The 25976-nt window shown below is 40.8% G+C and overlaps 1 protein-coding gene across 6 annotated transcripts in view; it reads left to right on the forward strand.

Moving 5' to 3' along the window:
- Positions 1–25976, forward strand: part of Grip1 (glutamate receptor interacting protein 1) — a 644324-nt gene that overhangs the window by 223450 nt on the left and 394898 nt on the right. The window contains exon 1 of one of the 6 annotated variants that reach the window (XM_052753452.1): positions 17359–18107. The exons of 2 other annotated variants lie outside the window; for them this stretch is intronic. In XM_052753452.1, coding sequence (XP_052609412.1) covers positions 17975–18107 — 133 coding nt within the window. In that variant the 5' untranslated portion in view covers positions 17359–17974. Of the gene's footprint in view, positions 1–17358; positions 18108–25976 lie in introns of those variants that run through there. 3 more of the 6 variants (XM_052753455.1, XM_052753457.1, XM_052753460.1) reach the window with 3 other exon arrangements.

The raw sequence follows: 25976 nt of genomic DNA on the forward strand, positions 1-25976 counted from the left end.
TTCAATATCCCACAAAGACCCATGTCCTGAAGGCTTTGGCTGCCAATCTGGTGTCCTTCTGGGATGGGGTGACACCTTGATGGGGTATGACCTCATTGGAAGGAAGTCAGGTCCTTGGGGGTGTGCCCTGAGAGAAGGTCTAGAGACCCAGCGCCTTCCTCTCTCTTTGCCTCCCAGCTGCCTGAGAGAGGCAGCTTGCTCCTACCGTTCATTTCCCTCCATGTTGTTCTCCCCCTCACAGGCCCAAAGCAAGGGGCCAAGTGGTGACAGATTGAAACAGCTAAAATAAATCCTTCCCCTTCATTTAGGTTGATGATCTCAAGTATTTTGTCATCGTGACTGAAACCTGACTAATACAGGTTTCCATCTAGCAAATGAAATAGACAACATTTGAGAACAACTGAAACTTCTAAGTAGAAGACAAAATGACAGGGAGATCTCCAGAGGGGTGCCAAGGCCGAGCAATGGTAGCAACAGAGTGCCTCTCAGGGCTGCCTCAGCCGGGCACACAGCTGGGCACACAGCTGGGCACACAGCTGGGCACTAATGATTGATGACACGCTATTAATTTCCATTTTAAAAAAAGACATAAAACTTAACGCCTGTAATAAAAGGCAGGCTGAAAGTGGAGGAAGAAAGCATGCTTGTTCTGTGTGTGTGTGTGTGTGTGTGTGTGTGTGTGTGTGTGTGTGTGTGTGTGTGTGTACTGGAAATCCACATCAGGGTTTTGAACATGCTAGGCAAGCCTTCTACCACTGAGAAACACTTGAACCACTTTTGTATTTTTTGATTCTGTGACAGGGTCTCACCAAGTTCCCAGTTTGGCCTTGAACTGACTCTGTAGCCCAGGCTGCCCCCATGTTCCTTCTGCTTTACCTCCTGAGAAGTTGAAAGTACAGGCTCAGGTTGATGTGGTAGAATATTATTTTCACTAGGCAAACATGTGTTCCATTTGTTCATGCTGCAGAATATGACTTCAACTGTGTAAAGGTGTGTTAGTTTTGTTTATGCTGCATTTTGTTTGACAATGTAAGGATGTGTGTTTGATGATGTAAAGATGTGTTGCATATCACCTTGCCTGCCGGGGGCACCTGATGGGTCTAGTGAAAAGCCGAAGGACCAATAGCTAGACAGGAGAAAGGCTGGCAGGAAGAGAGCATAAATAGGAGGAGTAATCTAGGCTCAAGGGGGAGAAAAAGAAGAGAAGAGAGGAACAGAAGAAGAAGAAGGAGAGAATGAGGGAGATGCCTGGGACCCGAAGCCAGGTAGCCGTCAGCCAGGCAGACACAGAGACAGCGAGCACGTAAGAAAAGGTTAAAAGCCCCAAGGCCAAAAGGTATATAAAGAGAAATGGGTTAATTTAAGTTAAAAGAGCTAGCCAGAAACATGCCTAAGCTAGGTCAAGCATTCAACACTAATAATAAGTCTCTATGTCATGATTTGGGAGCTGGTTGGAGGCCTAAAAGAAAAAGCCTGGTATAGGTTGACTCTTTTATTTCTGCTTATGTAAAATGAGATAATAACTGTGAATATGTTTTGAAAATGTAAAAACCACAGTGACCTGAGGTGTTTGTATTAACCATATAATTTAACTTCTGCTTATTGGTCGGTTAGAAAATAAGTAAGTGGTTTGCTCTTAAATTTTGCAGGGGGACGTCCATGTCCAGAATGCAAGTCTCACACCTACCTGATGGGTTTTCTAAGCACAGCCTTGGGCAGTCCCTGTAAGCCTTGTACTGGCACATCAGCATTATCCCTGCTATCCTGGCTTATCATCTTCAATCCACACGACTGGTTATATAATGTACTAAAGCACAGAGAAAAGAATGAGGTTTATGCATTTTAAATGAGTTCATTGCCTCACCACAAAGCCGGTAGAGTATGTTATCTCTGAGACCATCAGGAATAGAGGTCCCAGATTTGAGTCAAGTACAAGATGTGGCAGCGATGCCTTGTGATGGAGGCTGGAGTGTCCCTCAGTGAAAAGCCTGGGATGAGACAATGCCATGGTTTTTACTCAGCAGCTCCCAACCCACTCACCAAGCCTTGAGGATACTTGACCTTGACATCCAGATTCTATATTGACTGAATAATGAGGACATGCTTTATGAAAAGGAACTTATCTGTACTCCTTGGCAAATGCATGCCTTGTTTTCATGATAATTTTAAAAGAATACATCAAAAGAACCCATGCTCATTACTGAGGATGAAACAAGGAAAATGTAGAGTGTAGGTTTTTTTTCAGGCTTTTCAAATAAATAGGATCATTCTTTTCACTAATAATAGACCTGCTGGAAGTTAAAATTGGTAAGTGTTGCAGTTAGTGAGGTGGTCTGTGTGTACCCTGCCTTCTCGTGATGTTGCCTTGGTGTGGCCCTCATCCCACTGTGTGGAGAGGACCTGTGCCGTCCTTCCAACCAACAGGACAGTATCCATACAGTTCCATGCATGGAACTGTATGGTGGTGTTGCATTAAGTTATAGTCACTGTATTCATGAGGCCTCGTCTCCGTCACTTTCTCCTTTGCTGGCCTTGAGTTACGAGTCCCTGTACAAACCAAGGCAGCCTGCAGCCAATAACCAACACAGAACGGAAGCTTCTGGTCCTGCTTCCACAAACTAGCTTCTGCTTGCATCCTTAGTGAGCCCAGAAGTGGACCCTCCGTCAGCTGAGTTGCGGATGAGAACTCAGCCTCTTAACTACATCCTCTTGAGAGTCTGAGCAGAAAACCCCACAAGCACCATCAGGACTCCTGACCCACAGGGACTGGAAGAGAAGAACAGCATGTTCTTAGGTCTCTAAGTTTGGATAATATTGTCAAATAACAACAGATGCTAACACAAGGACTTTTAGTTTTCCTCTCCCTTTATCATGGCTTGTCTTAAGGGAGAAGTAATAAAGCCTGTGGCCATAGGGATTCAACAAACTGCTAATCATTTTGTGAATATATATATGTATGTATGTATGTATATATATATGATAGATATTATTTATATATCAGTTTCCTTTATACTCTCTTTGATGCATTTAACAAACACAGGGCTATTGAGCTGACTCAGCAGGGTAAAAGAATTTTCCCACCTTCAATCTCAGGAACCCATGTAACGGTGGAAGGAGAGGACCCACTCCATAAAGTTTCCCTCTGACCTCTGCACACTTGTAATGGCATGCGCATTCCTCATGCATACGTACCACACACATTCGGGTACACACACATGCACATACATGCATAAACATACACACACGGACACTCAAAGATAAAGTAAAATTTAAAAGCAAACACACAATACACCTCATGAATATTTTGAAAAGGGTAAAGTTATGTTACTCTTTGGTATGAGTATGGTCATGTTACAAAAATTCTCCAATAAATTAGTTGCAAACAAAAAGTTCTCATTCTATGAGAGTAGTTCACTAAGGAAATAGCTATTCTTTTTAATTTTAAGCCTTATTTTATTTGTTAATTGTGTGTTGGTGTGTGTGTCCGAGAACAAGTTTGTAAAGTCAGTTCTCTCCTTCTACATTTATGTAGATTCCAGGGATTGAACTTGGGCCACGAGGCTTTCAGGGTAAGCACCTTTTTACACTGAATCATCCTTTTTTTTTTTCTTTTTGGTTTTCCGAAATAGGGTTTCTCCATGTAGTTTTAGTGCCTGTCCTGGATCTCGCTCTGTAGACCAGGCTCGCCTCAAACTCACAGAGATCTGCCTGGCTCTGCCTCCCGAGTGCTGGGATTAAAGGCGTGCGCCATCACCACCCAGCCACACTGAGCCATCTCGCTGGCGTGAACTGGCTATTTTAAAAAGGAATCCCATAAACATGCTACCTGATTTTTACCTCTACCCCTATCTGCCAGCCTTGTTCAGTCGGTCTCCTATATGGAAAAGTGAAAGTGTAAATATTCTCGTTTCACTCCTTGGCGAGGAGGGACAGTTTGAAATGAAAATCTTGCAAAATGTTCAGAGTTTCATGAGATTGCAGAGATGTGAACGCACTGCTCACCTCTAAAGACAGATGCAGGCTAGTTAGACACTGTGGATGGAAATCAGACCAGGATGGTGATGATACAGACACATCAAAAGAATAAGATTTCAGCATCGAGTGATTAAAGCAGGCCTTGGGGAAATCAAAAAAGCTCTTAGAAACAGTCACAAAAATGACTTGTTTTAGACGGGGCAGCTCAAGTCAAACATGAACAGAGGAGGTTAAAATGTGCACTTTTGATATGCATCTCCAATAATTAAAAAATTCTTTCTTATAAAGATAAAAATCAATGCTTCTTTCTTTTTGTTGTTCATTGTTTTTATATTCAGACTTATCTGTTTCTACATTATTTTATGACTGGCAGATTCTGCTCTAAGGGGATTTTTCTGTGCTCCCCATAGAGACGAGGCATAGTGATTGAGGCCTAAACCACGTGATGCTCACCATTGGCTGCACTGAAGGGGAAAGGTGTCAACCACTCAGGCCTCTTAGGCAGAGAGTCTGCAACTTGGTAGAGAGGTGGCTATGTGGGACCTCATGTCCTGCGTGGCCACTTGCAATGCAGAAATCCCATGAAGTCCTCTGACCTGTGTCTAATCACAAAAGGTCCCAAGAAGCCCTGTGACCTGCAGTAACCGTGAAGCATCATTCAAGCAATGGCTGATTGTATACAGCAGGTCTAGTGGGGCAGCCTCATCTGGATCTGAGCTGTAGTCACATCTGTACTGTCTGTCTTCACGTTTCCCTCACCCCATCGGCCAGGCTTGCCTTGACCTCCAAACAACTGGAAACTTCCCCTCAAACACTGTGCCATATTCATGTTGGAGTATGTAGTGGTGGTGGATCATTGCTATTATGTCTGAATTTCTTGGTTGGAATGAAAATGCCTTATTCCAAATCTCTTGGGTTTAGGGGCCTTTCTTTACCCACTTCTTTTTTCTTCAAATGCCAGCCTATTCAAGGAACCTTTGTTATGGTTACATTTTATCATAGCTAATTCCATTAACATTTGATACTTGACAGCTTGTTGAAGAATTGAACATTATGTACTGATGACAGTTGGAGCATGTGTCTGTGTATAGTCCTGGGAAGGATAGAGCCATTAGCAGAATGAACACTGGTGGCTTGGGGGATCACCAGACTCCCCGAGTGACAGTGTAAAGATGGCATTAGATGCTCTCTCTGTCTTTCCTATGATCTAGTTGATAAGAATTTTAGTTCAAGCATGGCAGAAAGAGCATGCACTGTGTGGGTGTCTGGGGTGAGGAAGGGAGGTAGGGTTGTAAATATTGCAGGTGATGTTTGAGTAAATACTACATCTCCAGGATTGCTTTTATGAAATTTCTCTAATTTAAAAAATTAATGAAGGCACCAAATCATTTCTATTGTGCATATATGGGACATCTTAGGCACTGGAGTATACACTAAAAACTGATGAGGAGGAGGCAAACGTTCATGGAGGTGTAATTTTCCTATAAACCAATACTTTGGCAAAAGAAAATTTAAATGAGTATTGATCAATCCGTTTTGTGGTGAAAATGTTAATGTGCAAAGGACCTGGAGAGATATTTGGGGGGAGGGTAGTTGGCCAATTAGACATCAAGAGATCTCCAAATTCAAGGAATTTTTAATTTCCCCAAACAAATACAAAGACAGCAACTGGAGAACCATTATCAACTTGTACCAATGAACACATAACTATGAAAATAAAAAACCCTTTCCAATACTCTTAACACCCTAGGAAATTTTGATATGGTTTTTGTAGCTACAAGGACATACAGTAAGATAAATGTAGAACGGTAGCTCTTCCAAATGCATAAGACAATGTACCGTTCAATCCATTCATTTTGTGGATAAGTAGGTAAGTCTTAAAAGGTTGGAAGAGGTAAGCAAGGTGATGCAGCTCCCAGGCTCTTCCGGCACTGGTTCCAGACCTTTTCTCCACGAGAGACCTGGTTCTGCATGACTGGCTTTGGCTTTCCAGAAGGAATGATACATTGATGTTTGCACCCTTTCACAGATGTGCTGAGGAAGTGTACAGCTTCCTTGGCTTTGGAACACTATAGGTGGAAACAAAAACTCACAAGAACACAGCGACCTTCTGTTAGCCAGTCTACTTTTGTGCAAGTCACAGTATGGCCTCTGGGCTTTTGTAGACCACATTGAGCTCTTTTGTGTCTCCCTAACCGATCTGCCAATCCAATGGCTTGGGGCTTTCTGAATTTCAGTAAAATAAAACAAAAGGAGGCCCATAAATCGGGTTACTATATTCTGACACACACTCGTAGTGATCTGTCACTTACCTCCCTCGCTCTCTTCCATTTTGCTTCGAGGTAAGAGATGATTATCATCAGGTGGTTTTTTTTCATGAAATGAAGTGATTGGCCCAGGGTCTGGAGCCTCAAAGCTCCTAAATCATGACCTGATTACATCAGCAGCTCCACTGTTCAGTTGCCGAAGTAAAGCAACCCAGAGCTCTCTCATTCTGATGGAGTTCTAAATCTCCCAGTCAGCCCTACACCTTCCCATTAAGCTATTTTCTTCTGCCGGACAAGGGAGCAAGAGAGTTACTGCTGGTCACAGTGGTCTGCTTCTTTTCCAAACCCAGAAGAAGGAGAATATGTGTGCCAGAGAGTGTTTTCTAATTACCGTTGCCTCGATTTCTCTAGGGAAACTAGTTTAGCACCACAGAAAATTAAAGCGTAATTTTGACTAAATAGTGTTGAATTTTTTTTCCGTCTTTGCAGGCTGAGAATAGTTTAACTTTTACTTAATCTAACCTACAAAGTTCCAAATAGAACGTAGAGAAATTCCCTTAAAATTTTTAGTCAGAATACCATGTGTTAGGGAGAACAGCCACAGCCACACATGTGTACGCCCTGGTGGTTCTGCACTGAATGTTCATGGCGTCTATAAAACTATAGCTGTTACCGTGAATTCAATCAGCTAAAGCTTTCTGAGTATCTGCTGAGATGTAATCTCTTCTCTCATTTCATTATCTTCACGATATTAAAGTTGAACACATTTTTTTCTTTTATTTGTTTGCTTTTCGAGACAGGGTTTCCCCATGTAACAGCCCTAGCTGTCCTGGAACTTGCTTTGTAGACCAGGCTGGCCTTGAACTCACAGAGATCTGCCTGCTTCTGCCTCCTGAATGCTGAGATTAAAGGCATGCACCACCACGCCTGGCTCCCAGAACAAAAATTCTCAATTTTATTTGCTTTTATAAAGTGTACAATTTTTCTATACATGCTAGAGGAAAATTAGGTTGAATCTGATTTCTTTAATGCAGTTCATATTTTAGAGAAGCTGTAGAGTAATAGCAAACTTATTCACATCACATGTTCTTTTATACCCACAAATGCACAGCCTCCTTCACTGTCAGCCCCCTTCAGAGAATGAAGGCATCTGTTAGATGGGGCTACAGAGACATACCATATCACCCAGAATTCACAGTTTACCTGAGAGTTCATTCCTGCTCTTGCTGTGTTCTCTAAACTTTGGTAAATATGTTACGGCAACTGCCCATTATTATGGCATCATTCAGCATCCTATCACCTCTCTAGAAAAATGACCTGTGCACCACCCTTTCATCTCCCCTTTTGCCAACCTCTGGCAAAGCCTACTCCTCTTACTGTCTCTGGAATAAATGCTAGGCAATGGAATCATGCAGTATGTAGCCTTTTCAGAGTGGTTTCCATGACTCAGCACAGGCATTTTTGTTTTCTTTATTTCTCACCATGATTGATTTCTTCAAGTGTGGACTACAGTTCCATTCATCTAGATGTACCACAGTTTATCCTTCTCTCTACTAACGGGCGTCTTGATTACTTCCAAGTTTGTCCAATCACGCATGAAGCTGATATCAGCAGCCAGTTGTTCAGGTTTTCATGTAGAAGTGAGTTTTCAACTTCTTTGAGCATTCCCAAGGAGTGTGATGGCGAGACCCAATGGTAAGGATACATTGAATCCTGTAAGAAATTTGAAGCATCTTCCTAAGTAGTGGGACCCTTTTATATTTAACCAGTGGTGAGCATGAGCGAGAGCTGATTGCTGCACATTCTCATTGGTGCTTGGTATTGTTGCTTATGTGGAAGGCAGGTGTACTATCTTGTTACTTTGTTTCCATTGCTCAGGTTTTCTGTGATTTGGAGCATCTTTGTGTGCATGTGTTTGCTGTCTGTCTATTCTTCTTTGCTGACTTATCTATTCAGGTTTTCTGTCCACCTTAAACATCAAACTGCACATTTTCTGACTGTTGGCTTTTTCAAGGTTTTTTTTGCATATTTTAGATAATAGCCCATGATTATGTGTTTGCCTATGTCTTCACCCTATGCGTGGTTTATCTTTTCACAGTAGATCGCATATTTTCAGTGAAGTTCAGATGATCAATTCTGTTTTCATGAGTTGATCCCCACATGTTGTATATAAAGGTCATTATCATGAAGTCATCTAGATTTTCTTATGCTATCTTCGTCTCATAGCTTTGCATTTTACATTTATGTATATGACCTCTTTCACGTTCATGATTGTCAAGGGTATAAAGTCTATGTCTAGTTTTAGATTCCTTTTTTGGGGGTGTGTATGATTTGTGTTGTCTGTGTGTATCATGTGTACATGCTTGTGTTGTATGCCCATATGTATGTGCAGGTATGAACCCTGAGGAGGATATGGATGTCCTGATTTATCACTCACCTCCTTATTTCCTTGATAACAGGGTGTCTCCTGGAACCACAAGCCAGTTAGCCAGAGAAATCCTCCTGTCTCCAGCCTCCATGACACTGGGTTACAGACTGCCATACAATCACACTCAACTTTTTTACATGGATTCTGGGGATTTGAACTCAGGGTTTTGTCTGACTTGTTTCTCCAACTCTAGGGTAAAATTCTCCCCCCACCCCCCACCCCCCGAGAAAAGAATATCTTTAAAGAACACTCTTTTCCACTGTTGCTTTAAGTACATGTGGTTTTGAAGATCTCCCAGCTTTCACTGGTTAGAATGTTAGAAACCTTCCAGTTCTCTACTATAAAATAGAAAGGCTGACACCCCTAATTGTGAGATAAATGGTAACAATAAGGTTTCATAAGCCAAAGTGGTTGCCGAGGTCATTTTTTTAATCATAAATATTTCTAGGATCCTATGAGATATTCACGTATTTATTATCAAAGTTCTTGTGTATTATCTTTCAGAAACCTTTATTGGTATAAGATTAAAAACAATACTATCAGTTATCTACAAAATCTAACATCTTTAAAGTGATAAAATGATATAGTCTCAAGTTTTAGTATTAAACTATACATGCATAGTTTGTTGTAAGAAAAAAGTATTTGAAGAGTGACATAAGATTTCTTTCAAATAGTCAGTCCACAGTCTATTGGGTTTGTGTTGGACATATTTCCCTCTCTATATATATTATAGTACAAATAATCATAAACATTATATATGATAGAGAAATATACATAGATATAAATATTTGTAATGGATGTATTTGTGTATATATAGGCAACTATAAAACAAGATTTTGTATCATTCCTCTGTCGTTGGACACCTCAGTTCCATAATGTAGCTGTTATGAATAGTGCTACAGTAAACACAGTTATTTTTCTTCCAGTTATTCAAGCCCAGAACCAGTAAGTCCCCCTTTCTTCCTTTCTGACTCAGAGCCCTTTTTCTCATCTTGCCCATTTTTCTGCCATTGTTCAGAATGACTTAGTATTAAATGCAAAGCAGTTCGTATCACTTCCCTCCTTAAAATGCCGCAGCAAGTTCTGTGTGCACCTCGCTGATGTAGAACGCAGGTCTACAGTTTTTTCCCAGGTCTGTAGAGTTCAGGTGGAGGTACTCCTGCCCGTCTCACATTACTCTGCAATAGCTTTCTTCCTGTCCCTGGTCCACTGCTGATCTCTTGGTCCTTCCTGTGTGTTCTCTGTTGGCCGTACTGCTCAGCCTGTTATGTGACTGAATGGCTTTGTTGTGTTTCCCTTCCCAGATGTCCCACTGTCAGGTTCTGTCGTCATCTCCTGGGGTACCACTTCCAGAACCATAGGATGTGCCTCCCAGTGTGGTATCCATCCCCTTGGTCAAGGCTGTGACCCCTGAGGGTAGGGAGCTCTGCCCTCTGCACACAGCTCTGTCTTCAGAGTCCGGACAGTGCCTGGCAACCCTGACAAATAGGAAGCACTCGTCGAATGAATGAATCCTGTTGAGCATGAGCTGAACACACATTATTCATGGCTCATGGAAGCATACTATTTAATTTCTACAAGGGCTTTCCTCAAAGTGTGTCAAACACCGAAATGAGTTAGCAGGGATGTAAAATAGGATGTGTTGTAAAGGCTGGTGAGAGCTCACATGGATTAAGGATCTAGCATGCCACAGGCACTCAGCATACTTTATAGAGCGAATAAGGGAGTCCTTAAAGCCATAGGCATTCCAAAAGCTCCATTTCGGTTAATGGGTTTAAACTCTTAATTTGTAAATACAGCAACTGTCAAGGAAAAGGATGGTGTAGCATTTCACACCGTCTTCTCTTGCACACCCACTTCGTAATAAATATTGATTTGCAATACACGTGAGGGACAATTAAGCGGATAAATGGGGAACAGCCAAATAGATGAGGCAGCTGAAGTTCAATTACCAAAACGAGAGGAAAAGCAGGAACCCCAGGTGATTTCAGTCAAGAACTTCTAACAAAGCTAAAGATATAGAAGTCACATTAGAGACTTGATACCAAATAGAGTAAGTGTCGCTGTGAACAGGAACTCGCTTAGGGGCTTGAGCACAGATTTCAAGAGAAAAAGACCAAAAAAAAAAAAAATGGGGAAATACCTAGAGGAAACTAAACATATAATTAGGCTAGTCTTTGAAACCCCTAAAATGCATCAGAATACAGGAAAATATTTTAAGTTACCATGAAAATGTTTCTGTAGCCAAATGAATCAATTAATTTTTTCTTTGAAATGTAATACTTTGGTAAAACAGCCACCCACCCACCCCCAAAAAAATATAGATAAGTAAACTGTGCTATTTCAAGGCAGATTTTTTTTTCCTGCTCTCTAAGTGATTTAGAAAGACAAGTTCCTGAGAGCAGGGGAGGAGGGAGAAAAAGGAAGAAGATGAGAAGCAGGAGAGAGGAGATAGGGGGAGAGGACATGTACAAATTCCCAGGAAATAGAAAACATTAGACAATACATTCTCCAGAATCATTGTGTGGGGCTTCAATGCATCCCATGAAGTTTCACAAATACCTTAAAAGACTCCACAATGGACAATGTGTTCTTCATCATTTGGAAATGTCTTGTTCCATGAAAACAGTAGCACTTTGTAGCTGCAATAGACTTTCCAGTCTAAGTCTTTCTCCTAAAACACATTATACCTTCAAGGGGAAAAAAAAAGATGTGAATTTTCATGCATAGAATGTTTTTAGAGCACTTACCATGTTAAGATGGTACATTAAGCATGGCAAATTTGGAAATTATTTTTAATCATTCATTTTAACTCTCCTATGCTTATTCCACACCTAGGCAGTAAATAAAAATATTAGTTAACTCTACAGAGTGGAGTTAACAAAGGAAAAATGATGGTTAAACCTGAAAGAATAGCCTCAAAGTTATCTGAGACCTTTGAAGCCTAAAATATCCGGAACCGCAGAATGAGTGCCTGACATTTCATTTTACAAGAAGTCTGAACAACCACGATCCATTCACAAATGCAGACATACCACAGTTAAATTTCATTTCACGCTCTGTAAGCAAACATTGTCAGGAGCTAAGCACTGCCCTGCACTGCCTTTTCAACTCAAAATCTTGGTGGCGGTGGAGGGTCAACCTTGAAATACTTCACAGATGGATGAATTAGCTTAGTTCACCTACCTCAATTTACAGACCAGAAAATTTGCTTCACATTACTGTTTAGGGATCAACTCTGCATGATTTAATAAACAACCCAAACAGTCAGTGATTGGATGGGATCAGATTAGATAGTCAATTAGGAGTTACTCATTAAAGCCTTTTGAAAAATAAGTGTGTTTTTTTTCTTGTTCGTTTTGGATTTTCCCCACTGTGTTGGTTTGTCGCTGTGCTGAATAGTACGGGTTTGCCAGCATGTTCGAAAGTAGCCCAGGGTGCAAACAGTCTTGAAATTAGGTAAAAATGCTTACAAACTGGAAAATTCGATCTGTATTCAGCACAGCTCTCAACTCTCCCTATGATAAATATGCTCGTAAGAGAAAATCTGTTTATAATTATTTCAGTTCATGAGTCTAACATGGTTATAGAGGCACAACAGTATATGTTTTGCAGCTTTAATATACAGAGACTGTGCAAACATGTATTCTGGTGTCCATTTTATTATCAACTTATTTCCTGTTTGATGTATGGAGTGGTTTTTGATCGAATCTTAAGTTAAAAATCATACTAGAAGTGGATTATAGTTGCAAAGATATAATTCTGTCTTCTGTTGTAGTCAGACCCTTAAATGCACTTATTCAATATTGCTAAGGATATTTAAATAGAACATTATTAAGATGTTTTATGTTAAAATTATGTATGCATGAGACACATAATCTATGGATTTCATTTAGCAGAGAGCCTGAGATAAATCATTCCTACTATAAAGCTTGTTACAGTAGTGAGAAATGCATCGCTCCGAAGACTGGAGGACTGCCTCTCTCCCACTCCACCATCCTTAGTGTGACACAGTGTCTTTCCTGGGGTCTCAGGAAGACTGCCATAGTTCTTGACCTCACACACCACAGCATCTAAATGGGCTAGATTATTTAGTGTGTTAAATATTTATCAGATAGACTGCATGCTCCATACTGCCTCTCAGATGATACTACAACCGTCATTTAATGTAAATATACAAAGAAGGGTGTCCTTTAATTAGCAATCTGGGAGATTTTGTAGGTTAAAGACTTAATCTTAATAGTTGGCCTACTCTTTTAATAAAAGTGGATGGGGAATCTAATTCAAAAGAATACAGAAACCATACAAGTGCTTTATAGGCAATTGCCTACTTCCCAGGAGGAAAATAATGAGTGCTTCTGTGTGTGTGTGTGTGTGTGTGTGTGTGTGTGTGTGTGTAGCTAATACACACACTAATATGTATTAGCTATTCTTGGTAGAAATACCTTTTGTTGAATAATTCAACCTATTTTGTTTTCTCATGTGAACACATTTTTTGTCTTCGGAATTTAATACTATACTTTAGTGACCCTTTAGCCCCACTGGAGCCCACTTGTGACAATAGTCAGCTTTCTCTGCAGGAGAGGAGGGTGCTGCCATTGCTTTACAAGTAATTAGTGTTTGGGGACCAGCTACTTAAATAGATCTCCACCGTGGTCCACAAGCACAGATGCCTGCAGGGTCCAGAGGTGACAGACTGAGAGAATTGGGCCCAGGGGAGGGGACTATAGCTAAGTGGAAAGCAGAGACATTGGTGGATGACAGTCTTCTCAGCTCTTCCCTATACTTTCTATATGGAACTGGGTCCAGGGTTACCAGATCTTCTGATATTTTAAGAAAAACAGATCGAATATCTGGTTTATTTGTGTAATCACCTGACTCTTTTTTATATGTTGACCCAGTTTTATATAAAACAAATGCCAAACACACGGATAAGCCAAATAAAACACGACTGTGGGAGATAATTGTCCCAACAGCTGCTGTTTGTGGCCTCTGAACTCTACGGGTTGAGGCAGCCCAATGCAACCACCAGGGAAGACCACTGGCTAGAGTGCCAAGAGCGGTGCAGCCTTCCTGGTGCTGCAGGGGGGGCCATCTCTGCAGGGACGCAGCGTGCCTTGCTGAGAAAAGCACAGCCATGCTGCACTAACTTGACAGTTGTCCAGGGCTGCTCAGCAGCAGCTATATGGCAGAGAGGCTCTTGGTCTTCAGTGCTTCAGGCTTGGTCTTCCAGTGCTGAACAAGAAAACTTCGAGGTAGAGCCTGGAAAAGCATCCAGAACTCTAAGCCCATTAAAGCACTGATAGGATTCTGCTTTCCTCCAACAGCTGTGACCGAACACCCTTGTCATGTCTTTTGAATCTAGACACTTACTTGTGAGTTTCTGATCCTTCATGTCGTGTCCCCTGATGTACAGCCACAGTCATTCATTATGTGTGACTTAAGAAGATTTCCTCTGAATATCAGATTCCTGTTTCCTGTTGTTCCTGCTTTAATAAGACTGATACACTCTCCACCATAACCCTCCAAATAAAAAGTCAAAACTCCTCCCTAGCATCACAGGATGTTACATGTTGCATTTTAAAAAAATGTATCATTATAGTCAAACCCTGAGATCTTTACCTCCCAACTAAAATCCTCCAGAAGAGAGAGGGGCAAGGGAGTCTGACCATAAAGTCTCAACAGCATGACTGCCTAAACATGAGCCGAACAAGGACAGCAATCATCATGCCAAAGGGGATGAGAGAAACCCTACACAAGAACTAGAGGCCACTAAGGAATGCTGAGAGTGTGAGAAATAGTCTGACTCAGAAAAGAGTGTGCCAAATGGTTATCTAATAACAAACGGTTGGGTAAATAGGTGGCTGGAGAAATGGGACACTAGTTAATGGTACATACTGTTTAGGAAAGGATCTGAGTTCTGGTCCCTGAACCCATGTTGGGCAGCTCAAACATGCCTGTAACTCCATCTTCAGGGAATCAAACTTCTCTTGCCTCTTCAAGGATGTGCATGTACACACACACACACACACACACACACACACACACACACACACAAAGAGAGACAGAGACAGAGAGACAGAGTCAAACAGACATCAACACACAATTACATGAAGAAAATATTTTGGAAAAAAACAGGAAATGATAAAATCACGAGTAAGTGCGATTTCTACTTCTGAAAACAGCAGGCGTATAGACACGGGTTGTGGACAGTTTCACTTGTCTGTGTTGGTTCTTCTGTAAAGTTGGTTGTTTACTACTCTGAGAAAATTAGTCTTTGCAAATACTGAAGGTGAAAATCAGTGAACTTGAGTGGAAAGTTTGAAGTTGCTCTTTGTGAAGGTTATCTTCAGTGTTAAGATCTCTGCCTCATCTCATGAGTGTTTGTCGGTCCTTATGGATGGAAAGGGAACCATTAACTACAAGTTCATAGCATGCACTCCAGCTGCTGAGTGGTTGCAGTTCCCATAGATAAAAGGTGTACCTGCATTCTTTCCGGGGAACACGTGCACTTACCAAATTAGTCAATGAGGGTATTTGCTTGTTTCAATTAAGAAAAATCAAAGCCGGGCGGTGGTGGCGCACGCCTTTAATCCCAGCACTTGGGAGGCAGAGCCAGGTGGATCTCTGTGAGTTCGAGGCCAGCCTGGGCTACCAAGTGAGTTCCAGGAAAGGCACAAAGCTACATAGAGAAACCCTGTCTCGAAAAACAAAAAACAAAACAAAAAAAAAAAAAAAAAAGAAAAATCAAATCAGTATCCAAATCCAAAACTCTGTGTCTTAAGGTTTCTATTGCTGTGATAAAACACCATGACCCAAAACAAGTTGGGGAGGAAAGGGTTTATTTGGCTTATACTTCCACATTGCTGTTCATCATTGAAGGAAGTCAGTACCAGAACTCAAACAGGACAGGAACCTGGAGGCAGGAGCTGATGCAGAGGCCATGGAGGGATGATACTTACTGGCTTGATCCTCATGGCTTATTCAGCCTACTTTCTAATAGAACCTAGGACCACCAGCCCATGGATAGCACCATCCACAATAGGTTGAGCCCTCCCCTATCAATCACTAATTAAGAAAATGCCTCCCAGGCTTGTGTACAGCCTGATCTAGTGGAGGCTTTTTTCTCAATTGAGGTTCCCTCAGATGACTTTATCTTGTGTCAAGTTGACATCAAACTATCCAGCACACTCTATGTCAAGAACAATCACATAGAAAAGACTTGCAGTAGCTTGTAGGTAGGTGAGATAATCTCTAAATTAGTAGCAAAAAATGTGTTCTATTCACCGTCCCAACAGTGTTCAGTTGATAATCCCAGGCATGGAAACAGTTTTGAACCTCTTTTTCTTTTCCATGGAGGGCTACGTGCCCTTGTATACATGCTCTCTGGCGGATTAAAGAGGCCATGCACTGTTATTACCACTCATTTACCGACCTGTTATTCAAAGTCTAGACTCCAGAGCCTCAAGATTCTACTTAATTATTTTTAATTGTTCTGGTTTGTTTTGGTTGAGGAAGCCAGAATAATAACGAAAGGATTTGGAACCTAAGGACAGTGATTGTTGTTGTTGTTTAAAGATGTTCATGAAACATTTTGTAGTGTCTTTTCGTCAGCATCATTAAGTTTGTATTTCTTGGCACAAACCCTCTCCTCCAGCATACAAAATGAGGAACCTCTAAGCACAGGGGAATTTCATGGAACCATTGAATGTAACTCCACACACTTCGGAGCTGAAATGTTCTTGGTTGGTAAATATTTGACATCCTAAATAAAATTGCCCCCTACGTCATCACGAGCAATCTATATCTGAAAACAGAGTCCTGCCTCTGTGTAGGAGACGGATTGCTCCTGAACCTAACTAGCAACATGTACTGTGAGCACGGCCAGTACCCCCTGGGATGGCAGTGCAAACTTGTTATGATATTGTTATTGAACAACCATTATTAAGTCAGACACATTTCTTTAAATTACATTTCTGGGAACAAGGGGCTGTGGAATATCATTAGTTTGCTAGGTAACATGCTGACATGCATGATGAATTAGACTGTGAACGAAGGGCCTGTTCCTGGTGTTAGACACCCCCATCCATGTAGAGCTTTTCTGAAGAAAGCCTAGAGAGGAGAAGCTTACATAGGATTCATGCTTACCCACGTAGCCTATAGGGGACTTTTGCCCTTTGGCCTCCAGTATTTTTTATAGAGGTTTTGTTTTTTGTTGTTGCTTTTAAGTTGCTTGTGATTTTTAAAGATAAGCATAAACAAGGCAAGGACACATTTAAAAAAAACGTTTCCCCCTTTAAGAATTCAGTTTCACCTGCCCTTTAACTCAGTTGTTTTACTGTTAAGCAGTGTGACAGCACAGCCTGAGTCATACTTGAGTTCCTTGCACTCCAAGTTACATGATTTGTGTTTCCCTTCTCTGAAAACCGTGCAGCTTCCTTTATTTGCTGATTGTGGGGCGCTGTTCCTAAGCCTGTGAGAAGCTTCTCTGAGAAGCGCATTTTAATATGTAGATCAAACAGCGATTGGAATACATTAATGCCCAGTGGGGTAAACGTGTCCTTTGAAAGCAGCTGCTGAGCCTTCTCCCTGCTGCTCCAATTAACACATACAGCACACTCAGTTAGCAAGAGGGCTGTGCATATGGATGAAACCACTTTGCAGATCACTAAGGCGCCTTGCCAAGAGCCCAAAGAGTTAACCAGCCTTCTCTTTTCCCAAACTGTAGCTTTCTAGGAAGTTTTCTGCGTGTCTGCTGTGCTTTGAGCAAAGGAATGCTAATAGGTGTAGGTAGGGTTGGCTAGTGGGGAAAGCCAGGTCATCCCTAGCTTTGGTTCAGTCCAGTGACTAGCACACTTCCCCACCGCCCTGGTGATGGAGGTGTTGGGTAGTGACATTTTAGTGCTGGGACGCCCCTTGCTTCAGCTGAACATCTTGAACTTTGGTTTGGTTTGGAAACAAGTTGAAGCCCACAGCTTGGCTGTTTGCTTTCTCTTGAATATCTTACTTTTATTTATCGTCTTACTTTCTTCCTCTGCCCCACCCATCCTTAAAAAAAAAAATAGCAAATCTGACAGTTTCTGGGGCTAAATGAGAAGTCTCATCAAGGTACTCCCATATCGCCGTTATGTTTTCTCCTGCTGCGGCTGAACTCTCGGCCTTGATGGGCACAGGGAGAAAGGCTGGAGGCTAACGTGTCCCGGTCCCAGGGCTTCCTGAGGGTCATTCATGCTCCACCGACTTGCAGAGCAGCTGGGCTGTGCACTCTGCTGCTGGCTGCGCGGCGCTGCCCCGGGAGTCAGTCATGGACCGCTTCCTGGGATTCGTCAAGCAGATTCGGAGATCTAGGAGAAGAAAGGGGAAAAAGTACCGTCCGGAAGAGGATTACCAGGAGGGCTATGAGGATGTCTATTACTACGCTTCTGAGCATTTTCGAAGTAAGCGCTTCCCTCCACCCTCCTGTCCTGGTCCTTCTCACATGCCTAGGCTAACAATAAACCTTGCATGCTTCTTTACTCTTGGGTGCAAAAGATTTACCAGATGGTGTTGTGTGGAGTGCTAGCTCCATTGTGCTTGATTTGTTGTTGGATACTATTACCAGTCTGGGTCTATAGAGAGGTTAATATTGTAGATGTAACTGATTCTGTTATTTTAAGGAGCCGTTCAAAAAACAATCCTGTAGGCAGCTAGACTATGTTCTGTTGTAGCTGTTATTTTTTTTTTTTCAATAATTGTATGTGTGTGTGCTTTTCTCCTTTCAAGAGAGAGAAGGTTGGCTTGTTTGAAAGTAGTTGTTTATGTTGGAGTTGATGTTCCTGATTAATGCACACAGTCCTGACTTCTGGACAGTTACCTGTGATGAAAGGTGCTGTTTGTACAAGGAAGTTGAAATGCTTTTCTCCGATGCATGTTCATAATTTTGTTATTAAGTTAGGGGAACTCATTTGCTGTCAGCTAGCAGCAGCAATACATGTAAAAAAAAATACCCACATGGAGACATTTGTAAATTGACTTTAAAATGGCAGAGAACTAAAATTTTTCTTGTACCTGTCAGTTCTCCAGGTTCCTGGTGAGGCATAGACACGTCCCAATAGATTTAAAATCCAGAAATGCCTCAGGGTGAGGAGAGAGAAAGCATCTCCTTGCCAAGATCACTGAGTTTGTGTGCCCAAATGAAGGGGAGGGAGATGACAGCTATGTGTGATCTACATTTTAAAAACTAAAAATTATTCCTTATCTTCTTGAGGAAAGATCTTTATGAATGTGTACCTGAAGCCCATTTTTTTTTCCTTCTGGCCTTTTGAAGTCTAACCATGAATGTATCCCATTTATACCTTTTGAGCATTGACTAATAAATAATTTAGATCCCAATTTCTATGGCACTGAAAGCCATAGGAATTATTTCTACATGACAAAAAGTCCCTGCTGTGATTGATGCAGGCTGAGGGTTGAAAACTCATGTGGTAGCAATAACACAATAATGCCAACTGTAATTCTTTGATATTTGCCTGAACAGTATTGCTATAATGTTTTCACAGAGTGTTCTCTGAGTTTCAGGGATATTTCCATGCTATAGTGCTTTTTCATGAATAATCTATTCTAATGTAGCGACAGTCTATGTTTCCTAAATTTAGCTTCCTTGATATATTCTCAAATTTAACTAAGATTTGTGGCACACATTAAAAAAAAAAATACTGCCAGCTTGCATGAGGAATAATTCTGAGATGTAGAAAGTGGGGTTGGGGAGCTTAAGAACATTGCTTGGACTGCTATTCCTTGAACACAGTTCTTGCAATCAATACACACCGAGGCTAATTCACATCCTCTGTGATTTCTGTCATGATGAATGTGTGTACAAATTGACTCAAACAAAATCTCTCAAATGCCGTCATTCTACTTGTTTGGCTGAGGTTTTCTATTTTTAAAATAAATTTGCTGAAAAAAAAACATGTCAGCAGGGCAAAGTGCTTTCCAAGATTAGACTAAAAGGTATAATCAAGGGTGGTAATCGTTACCATCAAGTTCAGAGAAAGACTTGGAGAAAATCACGTTTTATCAGATTCTTCAAGTTTGCTCTAAGGATAAGGCACTAACCAGCCCAAGTGTTTGCCTTTCCATGTGAAAACAACATCCAGTGGCTTTTTGTTTTTTGTTTTTTTCCAGAAGCTCCCTTTCTTTATAAGATGCAGTTGAAAACTTGTAGACTTAGCTGGCTGTTGGGTCCCCAACTTCAGAACGCTACATCATAGACAGAATATGTCACAGTGAACTAACATCTGGTGGGGTTTGGCATTTCATCAAATATTAAATAGCTCAAGCTTTTGCGGAAGGCATGTCACACAGCCCAGTGACCTCGTGGTGCATCTTTGGCTCCAGTTTCAGAGCCTCCCACAATTGGCAGAGGAAATTCCACTTGTATTTAACTGCTGTAGAAAAGTGTACACAGCAAGCGTGACTCTTAAAGCTAATCTTCTCAAATGGGTAATACGGCCGAATTTAATCACATCTGCTGCGTATCCACTTTAATTAGTCTTTGGTATAATTTGGAAGTTTACACCCCATGTATCTCTTCACATGGGGGGAAACTCAATTTATATTAAGTCTGAGAGCATGGTAGAATTTATTGATGATATTCATGTCTTATTTAATGATGGCATTGATTTTTTTAAAAAAAATCATTCCTCTTTATTGGTCTCTAGTGTTTTTCTTGCCTTTCGTGAAACTTAACTCCGTCATGTAAATTTTCTATCAGTTCATATTATAAGAAATTGATAATTTTATAATGAAAGATTGAGCTAAGAGGGGCTTCCTAGAAAATGCCCCCACATTCTTCCTTCTCTTGGATAGTTTCAAGGGCTTTCCAGTACTTGATTTTATTCTAAGTCATGTTTCTTCCCTTCTGGGTTCAAAATGAGCATTTTGTCATCTTTTTCCTTTAGTTAGATGACCCTCGTTATTGTAATAAATGCCCAAGACCAAATTAAGGTGTTAACAGGGCCAGATGTGGCAGAATGGAGATTGTTCTAGAAAAGAATGACTTCCCTGCTACCCTGGTTTTAACAGTGATGGACTGATTTTGTTTTTGTTTTTGTTGTTTTAAGGAAAATTCTTTGCGTATTATTTTGTACCAACATACGCAACTGTGTACAAGAGGCAGAATGAAATATTTTATTAAAAACTGCCTTTGCCACTTCTCAATTCTTTCATAATTCTAGAGCTGGAGTCGAAGCAAACGAGACAGAAGCCTTAGGCAAATCACCAAGCACTTCTGTGTTTTAGTTCATAAAATGTGACTCAGAGTGTCTATTTGTAAGGATATTTCTAAGTACAAAAATATAATCTTATTTTAATTTTTATATCAATTCAGGTTAAAAAAACAAACAAACAAAAAAAAATAGTGGTAGTCAGGAAAGGGGACAGGCAGCTCCAGCATCTTTCTGTATTGCCCAGTCCTGTCTCCAGCTCCTGGGCTTTCCGCTCCAGCCTCTAGAGGAGCTGATGCTAAAGGTAATGCTACCACCATAGTGACTTTAGACAAAGAATTAGGCAAAGCATTTTATCTGCTACTTAAACCAAATAATCCACTTGACTATCGTGAAGGAACTATCTCATTGGCTTTATTTATTTATGTATTTTATTTTTATTTATTTATTATTTTATTGTCGTTTTCATTAGGAACTGTCGCAAAGGGTATTCCTTTTTATTTAAGATCATGATTTATCACTGACTATTAAGGAACTTGGGAGAGTTTTGATAATCCGGCAGAGTTCTCAATATATTGCTAAATCTTAGAGATCTTCTATTTAATTGCACCTACCAAGGAGCACCATTTTCTCTTGAAATTCTTACAGAGATGACTCATCGAGTGTTTCCCCTTAACAGAAACCTGAGTTGGTTACAAAACTGTCATAAATCTAAATGTAACAGCCCGCCAGAGCTAGACCCTACAATGCAGTTTTATTATGTGCCTTTTCCCCCACTAAAATTTGGATTATTGTAAGTTTTTTTTTTAAGGCTGGCCATGCTTATTTTATCTGCCATACAAATTTAAATGTCTGATCCTATTGTTACACCTTTTTTTTTGTTTGTTTCACACTGTATAACATTCAAGGTATAAAGCAGATAGGGTGTATCGTCTAGTCATTCTCTTTGGACTGTTCTTAGCCCTGATAGAAGTCCTGACTAGCCATGATCTATTTGCTGAATTATTGGAAGGGAGAGACCTGTTTGTCTCTTACCAACTGCAGCCCTGGCACCTTCTGCAGATGCATCATGGTATTGAATTAGGCACAGGGTTCCTCCATGGTAACGACTCTCCTGGGTTTTCACTTAACTCACCTCTACTGGAGCAAAGCTGTGTGTGAAAACTGTACTTGGCAGTGTGTAGCGACCATTACCCTCTCCTCCTGTGGTCACTTAAAGTGAACCTGGGAAAGGAGCAGAACACAGCTACCAGGTAGATCTTTGGAAGAAAGATCATTTGTATTAGCAAATTATCTTCATTTGTTGTCGCTGTTTGCTTATGCTGAGCTGCAGTTCTCAGATCGTGTGTGTGTGTGTGTGTGTGTGTGTGTGTGTGTGTGTGTGTGTATAAACATTAAAGCTAAGTTATTTTATTAAGCACTATATGCATTTGAAAATCCTGCTCAGGCAACTTAGGCTGCAATTTGACTCAGACCTCATCTTAAGAACATTTAATGTATTTCTTTAATTGAAAAAAACATTGCATATTATTCTTCTTAGGGCATAAAGCAAGTTTGGTGGTAGGTGTTTATAGTGAGGGCATTTTTAAGGCAGTGATGTAGGTGATTAATTTTCATTTATTTATTTATTTGTTATTTTGTAAATCCATGAGACAGTTCCCTCTCTCCACTGGAGGACTGTCACCTAGTTAGGATTCTCTCTCTTGAGAAATGTGCCAAGAGGATAGAGTGGGAATTTTGACATATACTTAGAAAAGATGGTTAACCCCTACTGTAATACATGCAGAAGCTGAGTAAGTAGTGTGTTTGGTTTCCTTGGCCTTTGGGGGAGGAATGAAGAGAAGTGGGGGAAGGGGAGGGGAGGGGCAAGGGCAGCTTAGCTCTGACTTCCCCAAGGATGGCCCACAGAAGCCATTTGTTTCTGTAGTTGAAACAGTGGTGATCAAACTGACAGGTCTTGGATGTGAGATCCTGGATGATTCAAGCCTTGACTGTACTTAGTTTGACTCAAGAAGTCCCTGGAGGATTCAAAGAAACAACGATTATGAAGGAACCGGCTTGGTTATGAAGAGGCATTTTCTTTGTTTTAGTACCGTCCTCTTTATTTTTTTCTGGAAAGAATTGCTTTCTGTCCACAGTGCATTTGTTTTGCTGAAAATTGATTGGCTGGCATATTCCATTTGTTGGGTATTTTATATTACCAGCTTTATTATCCCCAAGCAGTATTTTTTCTACATAAAATAATTTAGAGGAATATTAAATGTGAAGGTACTTTAGAATCTATGTTGTCTGACCTGTGTATTTCTTAGATGATAAATAACTAAAACACCCAGCAAATAAAATGATTCGTGCATATGATCATCCCCAAACTGGGATGAGAAGGTAGTTACTGGGTCTCATTCTCCTGTCCATTACCCTGAATGTACAGTTTGGCTTTCTGGTAATACTTAAGATCCAAGCTTTATACACATAGGAATTAGATATTTTCCATGATAAATTATTTATTGTTCATTCTGAGTCATCTTAGCTGCTAATTTAAAATATCAAGTTGAATCAGTATGTTTTGTTTAATAGGTGATATTGATGATTGATTATCAGTGACTCAAAAACCTACATCCTGCATCCCTTCCCTTCTGTCCCGTGGTTTGCCAATACACCTGTTTTGTGACTGAATACTTCTGTGGGGCACCAATGGTAGCACAGTTCCTCTGAGAATAATAGAATTAGGACCAAGTTTGGACTTGAGTTAGTAAGGTCTGTTGTCTGAGCACTTCCTCGGCATCCTACCGTACGGAGGACAGGCAACTTCTGTTAAAACTTTCCAAGGTGAACATACTCGATTCCAGGCAAGGAAGGAACATGACTGGAACCAATGCTTCTTCTAAACAGGGGCTAAGTTACATGGCGGGTCGCTGGCATAGTCTGATAAAGCATTACAAGTCCAGAGTCTTTACCCTGACCCCAATAACTATAGGCTGTAGTGAGTGTAGTGCGCTCAGATTCCATGTCTCCTCTCTTCTTGCGTTCTCCTATCACTGATGGAACATATGGCATATGGAGGTGAGTAACTCCTTGAGTGCTATTTTTGTCTTAACTATACACACTCCAAAGATTGCCCGTATTGGGCCCACATCCCATGTGGCATGGTTTTCATTTTTTGTTTCTTTAAACTTCTCATCCCTCTTTTTTTCCCCTTTATGTTTATTTCTAAAAGATGACCAAGCTTTTCGTTTGTTTAATGAAAAGTACACTACAGTGCCCTCGGTTTGGATGGTGTGGTGGGCATCTTATTGTTTCCCTTGAAACTGTTTTTCTGCTTGGGAATAGAGCAGTCTTCATATTTCAGACACCTCTGTTTCTGCTCTCATTCTGACGTTACTGATGGATGAAACCTGTCGTGATCATAGTATGCACTCTTCATCCGATGGGCATTGGTTTAGGATTAGACACATCAAGCAGGCGGGGTCCCACATAGTAGTTCACCACTTGGGAATCTGTAAATTCGTCTGGAGGTCACGATGAATGAAGAAGCCACCGGTAGGAAGCAGCAAACATACATGATGGAGGGGAAACTTAAGGGGACCTCTACACCATAAGGTCTTTAGGGCCACCCACTGCCCCACGTTCCTAGAGTGAGAAAGGATTAGACCCAGAACAAAGCTTATATTGGTTAGTTCTGATTGGGTAGTGTAAGAAATTTTTTTTTTTTTTGGTTTTTTGAGACAGGGTTTCTCTGTGTAGCTTTGCGCCTTTCCTGGAACTCACTTGGTAGTCCAGGCTGGCCTTGAACTCACAGAGATCCGCCTGGCTCTCCCTCCCGAGTGCTGGGATTAAAGGCGTGCGCCACCACCGCCCGGCGGTTAACTCTTTTTTTTTTTTTTTTTTTTTTTGGGGAAATTTTTTTAATTTGAAAATACGGTTGTTTATTTTCATTGACAAGCAATAAGTGCCGGAGATGAAAACTATACAGTTTCCATGAAAGTCCCTTTCTTCTAAAGATGGAAATCTTAATGGGGCTGAGCAACTGGGACTTCAGATGAATCAACACGGTCTTTATGCTTTTCGATGTATAATTTGTCCAATGGGATACAAGCTAGTAGTGCAGAACGCTGAAGACCCAGGGCAGTAGTATCAGTGATGAGTCTAGCCAGTGCCCATGCCTCACAAAACTGCCCACAGTCCACACAACTACACAGAGGATACCGAGGAGGCATATTTAGGCAGATGATATTTTCATCTAGCCTATTATCTGCTTATCATTCCCTGTCCCCACTTTCCTCTAAGAGTTGAATCCTCCTTAGAAGGAATCATACAAACACTTCACACAGCCTTCACCAGATAACTCACTCTGAAGCTGGTGTGTGGGTGGGAACTCAATTGCACTGGTACTTTTGAATCTGTAATAGAAGTGATAGAATTCTACTCGTTTATCCCAGCTATTACATAATCTCAAAGTCAAAAGACTCCCCGAAGCATTCATCCATAGAACCCAGCTATTTGAATTTGTTGATTAAAACTGAATATCAGATATTGGGTCTACAGATGTATAAAAATAAAATGTAGATTCATTTCAAATGCTAAACCTATGCAGATGTATGTCATAGAAACTCTTTGAACTGATTCTATAGTATTATGAAATTAAGGACGAATATGTTCTTAAGTCATATTTTAAATAATATAAATAAGAAGTGATTATTTCTTTTTCTCCTCTCCTTCCTCATCTTCTGAAAAGTTGGGTTTTTTTAATGTTTATTTGTAAAGTTAGTGGTTTGAAATTCAGGGTGCGTTTCTTCCTAGGCATAGTGGAGTAGGAAGTGGGGAAATGAATGAAAAGTCAGGCCTGATCATACAAGCCTCTAAACTAGTTCATTAACAGGAACAATCAAGTGGCCAAAAGGGACAAAAGTTACAGGACAAAGGTTTCATTTTGCAGGAAAAGATTTCTTTAGTTGCTGCTCACATGCAGAAACCTTTTGTTTGCCCAACACTGCAAAGTCAGAAGTCACAAAGCAGAGATGTGCTTTGCAGGAACAAGAAAATGACTGGCTCTGCTTGGAGAATGATGCCATAAAATTTAGACTTGGATTCTCTATATCATTAAGC

Source organism: Peromyscus californicus, unplaced genomic scaffold (assembly GCF_007827085.1).
Source record: "Peromyscus californicus insignis strain IS unplaced genomic scaffold, ASM782708v3 Scaffold_24__1_contigs__length_46423439, whole genome shotgun sequence".
Taxonomy (NCBI): Eukaryota; Metazoa; Chordata; class Mammalia; order Rodentia; family Cricetidae; genus Peromyscus; species Peromyscus californicus.